This window comes from Macrobrachium rosenbergii, chromosome 5, assembly GCF_040412425.1.
Source record: "Macrobrachium rosenbergii isolate ZJJX-2024 chromosome 5, ASM4041242v1, whole genome shotgun sequence".
NCBI classification, from domain to species: domain Eukaryota; kingdom Metazoa; phylum Arthropoda; class Malacostraca; order Decapoda; family Palaemonidae; genus Macrobrachium; species Macrobrachium rosenbergii.
Genome location: NC_089745.1, coordinates 47,320,494 through 47,326,493, shown reverse-complemented (window position 1 = coordinate 47,326,493; position 6,000 = coordinate 47,320,494). Strand labels below are relative to the sequence as shown.

Below are 6,000 nucleotides of genomic sequence, written 5' to 3'. Positions count from 1 at the left end.
ATTATATATATATATATATATATATATATATATATATATATATATATATATATATATATATATATATATATATATATATATATATATATATATATATATATATATATAATATAAATATAATTAGTGAATATAATTAAAAGTATAAATTAGGAATTAAGGAAAAAAATATACAGGCAAATTGTAGCATTTTCCTGAGGCACTGACAATTTTATACACGGTTTAATAAATTTGCTCATTTCAACAATAGCTCTCCTAGGACTGTAAAATATAAACCTCACAAAGTAAAACAATTAGATTTCATATCACAAGCTTGCCTTCACCCATGATTTAAACAATAAACGCATTATGACCAAAATGTGTAATAATATTTTTTTTAATTATGAAAATACAATTCATATCCAGTGCCAAAACAATAAAAACCTTAGAGGAATCTTTAAACACAAACAATGAAGAATGACGACAATACCAGAGAGTCCCAAATAAACACTTACCTTGGAGGATTAAACACAAACAATGAAGAATGACCACAATACTAGAGAGTCCTAAATGAACACTATCTAGAAAGTGGTGCCAGTTGCATATAAGAATTTTTGAAAATGCAAAAGCACACCAGGAATTTATTTTAAAGAATAGAAAAAAATGGCTGGAAACTAAATACTGTATGAAAATGAATACAAAGTTTTCATATTTTGCATTGACAGTATTTCACTCTCATGTACCTGAGAGTTTGGTTGTCATAAGATCAGGCACCATGATGAAATGGTAAATTCACACACCAAATTTTCCATCAGCACTGACAATCCTCACTTTTACTATTCCCTTACTGTCTAACTAAATGTAATAGCCAACTAAATTATTGTGGCAGTGTGGTAAAAGCGAGTGCTCATACAGGTATTAAACTAAACCTGAAAAGTCAATGTCTGCATGTATTTGTGGCACTTATGACAGCTTCAATCCCTTATTACCCCTGTAATTTTGTACCACTTGCTTTATTCATGCCCCTTCTATGTTTTAGTAATTTCTGTTGTTAATAAGTACAGTAATTTAGACTTTTCCTCTTATCCTCACATCTTACAGGAGTCCTTGGAATTTTACTTTGGCAAGTTATTATAGCACTTTTTCTTTGCCCTTTCTTCTTACCCTGAATATTTTTATGGAAACCAATAAAGGCACACACAAGTACTGTACTGTCCATGTTCTTCAAAACTTGCCTGATAGGTTACGTAATAAAATCTGTACTTTTTAAAATATGTGAAGAATCACAAGATAAAGATCACTTACAACTTGTGATGGGTAGTAGATCCAATCCCAGTACCAATTCTTTGGCCCTATGTGACCTGGCACCAAATGGTGTTCTGGAACAAACGGGAAAAAGCGACCTCGTCCCAGGCTATCCCTAGAGTCACCACGTTTCACTCCAAGGTTTTGTAAACATTTGCCTATAAAATTAGTAAAACTGTTAAAAATAAACAGTTAACCATTTATTTAAAAACTACTAGACTTCAATTCAGTATGCCAAAACCACAGCCTAATTACTCATTACAGTATACTGTACAGTATTTACATAAGGTTTTATTGGGGTTCAACTAGGTACATGCTCAATCACACAAAATTTGATCAAATATAGTCCTGCAAAGAAAGACATGCAAAAGTTGAAGAAAATAAATGTTGTTCATTACTGAAAGTTGAAGACCAGTCTGTCCCAAAAAAACTTGGCATTTTTCCCTTTAAAAAAATTACCGTTTTCATAAACAAAACCCACAGATGGCTTACTGTGAAACATAATCAGAAATGTTTTAATATTTATCATAAACAGTTACATATCCTAAAGAAACCAGTAGATTGTAATACCCAAAATGGCAAAATCATTAGTATTTTCCAGAGAAATTCCTGAAAATATGAACTAAATAAAAAATGTTCAACACCTGGTTCAAATACATTTTACAATCACTGTTACTTACATGATTTCAAAGGTATAAAAACAGTATAATATATATACGTTCATTACTATGAAGCATTCAATTGTTCAAAGGAATTTTTATGAATAGAGATGACAATATCAGTAGTAGCACCAATATTCAAGGAAACTGGGATTCTATTGTAATAGATGCCACTTTAGACCAATTTACAGTTTATGCCCAGTAGAAAATCACTTCCCTTTTGGAAGACATATTTCTCAGACATCAATGGTACATAATACTGTATAATGCTATACAAAAACAAATGCCGATGATAATTTATTTTATACAAAAAGAAATTTCAAGCTTGAATATTTACTTAACTGGTAAAAAATATAAAAGATATACAGTGCTAAACTGAATAGTGTTTTTATATAACACAACTGGGTTTTCCTACAGTTGTCTGAACATTTTTGTAACTCTGGAAAATGACTTCGGTGGTCTGTTAAAACGTTTAAGATAAGGTATAGCATGAATAAGAATGAAGGAGTAAACAGTATATAAAAATTAGTTTTAAATTTAGGAGCATCAAAAAGAGAATAATTAAAGGTGTAACTCTAAAGAAAAAAGGGAGTAAATAAAAGGTATTGGTTAGCAAACATACCCATTTCAACATCTTCTGAACCATTGCTTTCCTGACGGCATTTTTTCTTATTTGGAAGGCCTTCTTCTACAAACTTTCGAAGTGCCTCCCGACTGAGTACATACCCAGCACCTGCAATGCAACAGTTTTGTATGCATAAAGACACCTGTGGGCAAGCCCACTGAACATACAAGACAACAGTTAAACAAAATTAGGATGTATACAAAAAAAATCTGGATAAGAAAGGGTAGTTTTTACATCACCTATGAAGGACTTCATGACAAGTCAGACGAATAATTAGTGTACCTGAACAGATGGGCCAAAAAAATGCACTAAAGACAGAGCCATCTCTGAATGTGGCCATGGTACTGATGACATAAGCGAAAAATATGCAAAAGAATCAACAGGACAGACAAATACAACAATACACGTTACAAATGTATGGATATACTGTACAAAAAACGTTACATGTACAGCAAAGCGAATGGTAGGTCTCACTGGAAGAGGTGGCTCGCTCTGTAGCAAAAGCGTTTTGACCACTAATCCTGAATAACATATTCCCTACCTCCACTCATGTATTCCTGGTGGGCATGGAGTATGGGGACAATTTTATCGATGAACTTAGTTATCGGTGCCATTTGATTTAGGAATGCTAGAAAAAGGGAAGAAAGACACTTGTATCAACGAATGCCATGTATGGGTTGGACATGCATCCTGGTTAAATATTTCATAATATTATCAGTTAGGAGAACATAGCTGGATCAGACTGAAATTAATAATGCATCAGCTTAACTATGAAACAAAGCCCCCCTAATAACAAATTTTCTTCAACAGCACTCTGCTCCCTACGTTAGTAGTAAAAGACGAGTATTATTTAATAATAACAGCAGTTTGGAGGATGCTGGTATCATGCAGATACTGTACAAAAATGATATTGTACATTAGTTATATGACATTCATCAAATGCCTTCATACAAGATGAAGTTTTTCGAAGATATGCTTCAAAAGTGATATACAATTGAAATTTAGCAAACATATCCTACTGAAATCTGGCAAGCTCATGAATACTTTCTGTACCTATTGCAGCAACTGGATAAAATTCTCCAGGGAATTAATGGATGGGTGTGTAATCTAAATAGAATAAAAGAAATAAAAAGGAGGTATGAACAGATAAAACTGTATAAAAACAAAAGGAAAAACGATGATATACAGGGTATTATTTAGGGTTATGATAATTTTAAATGTTTCTTTTATTCAACAAAATTTGTTATGCCTGGTCTTTTTTAGAAATATCAAAATTTGGCCCCCATTCCATTTGTAACTGCTCATCACTAATAACAGTACCATAATATAAGTAAAACTCTATCAAAGTGTTTTGGTTCCTTTTCCTTTCACAAAAAGCCCAACAGTATAATGTAATTCAAATGTAAGTTATTAGTGCCCTGTTACTCAGATTCTGAATACTGAATAACATTTCATTCTTCAGACAACAGAATTATGTCAATTTCTTTTGAACAACTGTTAGCTGAGTTGACTTTTAATGAGTCTGCATAATCTGAATCTTTGAAGACCATCTAATTCTTGACACAATGCATTTCAAATACCCACATGTTGTTTGAACGACTGTCATTACAGTACATTTCAGAACCAGAATATTTCAATTTCTTGTAAACAATTCTCAGCAGAGCTGACTTTTGAGTCTTCATAATCTGTATCACAGAGGACCATTTCATTCTTAAAACAATACAGTGCAAACACTAGAATATTCTTAATCTCTTATGATTAAGCATCAGCAGCAGACTCTTGATATTTAAGCCTTCTGCTGAGTTTTGCAATACATGACTGTGAAGTTAACTTGCATTAGAGATTGGGATATGTATACAACAGCTGTAATTAGAAAATGCTGTGGTGCTACAACGTTTTAAGAAATATTTAGAGTATAGGTTCCAGTTTCTGTTTGAAAATTTTCCTAGAATAAGATTTATATGCGTGACCTGGATAAACTACATGATTGCAATAATTTAAAAATTATGTGAAAATATAATTTTTTATTATTGCTATAATCATGACTATAAATGTTGCTAAACATATTAGGGGACTAGCTAGCATATGAGTAAAGACCAGTAACTCTGAAACCACAACCCCTAAATTTCTCGTAGAATGTCTTGTCAGACTCCTAACATTTAATGGTGAATTTTTCAGGGTAATTCGGGTGCTAATAGAAGTGTGGAAATTCTTGTTCCCCATGGAATAGGAGCATAGTTCCGAAAGGCTCCAGTTTTTAACTACTGTATCATGTTTATTGGCAATTCCCACAATAGAAAGATAATCATTTGTTGACTAGGAAACTAGACTGGATAATTTTACATCACATGATTATTTCACAAATGAAACTGAATTTAAAAACTCTTAAATGTTTGTGACTGCAATTTTCACCATAAAGAAACATGGTGTTAAAAAATAAGATTATACACTCTGATAAGTGTAACTGATGATCATTTCTGATCAAATTCTCTGATACATGTACAGCTAAATTAATACCAATAAACAGTAAATCAGCTGGTATACTGTATAGGGGAAAATGCAACCCCTTCACCTTTTAGTCCTGTCACAGCCATAAAGAATGGTCAAATAAAGCTAAAGTACATGAGTCAAGACTAATGACATGTCTGCCTTCCCTTCTAACAATAAACAGGAAAAGAAACGTAATTGAATACACAAGTACAGATTGGTAAAACATCCCTAGTGGTAGCATGACTTTTGATTACCATGGACAGTAGTGTTACAAGTTCTTTTACCTTTTATAGCCATTTCTCCCTCAAAATTAAATCTCCCCAACATGCTACTTTGCAGCAACAAGGTTTACATACTAGGTTTGAATCAGTCAAATTTATGCAATAAAAATTTTCATGAGTACTGTAGTGAGAGTCTTTCCTGTTTTATGCTGATCTCTAGAATCAAAATGGATTGCTCTGAAATTGTAGCCCTCTTCACAAAATTTGCTATACCACCATTACATACAGACCGTGGCAATTTTGGTGGCATCATTACTTCTTTTAACATGGGTTACAGGTTTTGGATATTTTCTGAAACCTATGAAATGCTTCCTGGCTCTACAAGCAACTGCATAGTTCATTTGCTCCCAAAAATTTTGTCTCCTATTCTTGCCTAATAGCTTTTTCCAGGTTATAAAGTTTAGAGAGCTAAACTCCCAGCTCCCAAACCAGGAGCACCATGCAAACTGCAACTGGTTGGTTTTGTCATGAATGGACAGGAAAAAATATTTAGGCAAATAAAATGAAGATACAGAGGAGTGACGGGTTACAAAAAATAAGTGGCCTAAACCTTAAATCCCTTGAGTGTCAAGGTCTAGAGAACAAACTGATTGCATATACCGATGAGGCAACTCTTCTCCCTGCTGTTCCATTTCCGTGCCTTATGTCTGTGGTTGCAGAATCC

General features: G+C 33.0%; 1 protein-coding gene across 5 annotated transcripts in view; it reads right to left on the bottom strand.

Annotated features, from left to right (window-relative positions):
- Positions 1 to 6,000, bottom strand: part of LOC136838761 (glycoprotein-N-acetylgalactosamine 3-beta-galactosyltransferase 1-like) — a 92,872-nt gene that overhangs the window by 30,740 nt on the left and 56,132 nt on the right. For 3 of the 5 annotated variants that reach the window (XM_067104245.1, XM_067104246.1, XM_067104247.1), the window contains 2 exons: positions 2,563 to 2,673; positions 1,224 to 1,439 (listed from right to left, as the gene is read on the bottom strand). In XM_067104245.1, the coding sequence (XP_066960346.1) occupies positions 1,243 to 1,439; positions 2,563 to 2,673 (308 nt within the window). In that variant the 3' untranslated portion in view covers positions 1,224 to 1,242. Of the gene's footprint in view, positions 1 to 1,223; positions 1,440 to 2,562; positions 2,674 to 3,106; positions 3,194 to 6,000 lie in introns of all 5 variants that reach the window. The other 2 variants (XM_067104243.1, XM_067104244.1) reach the window with 1 other exon arrangement.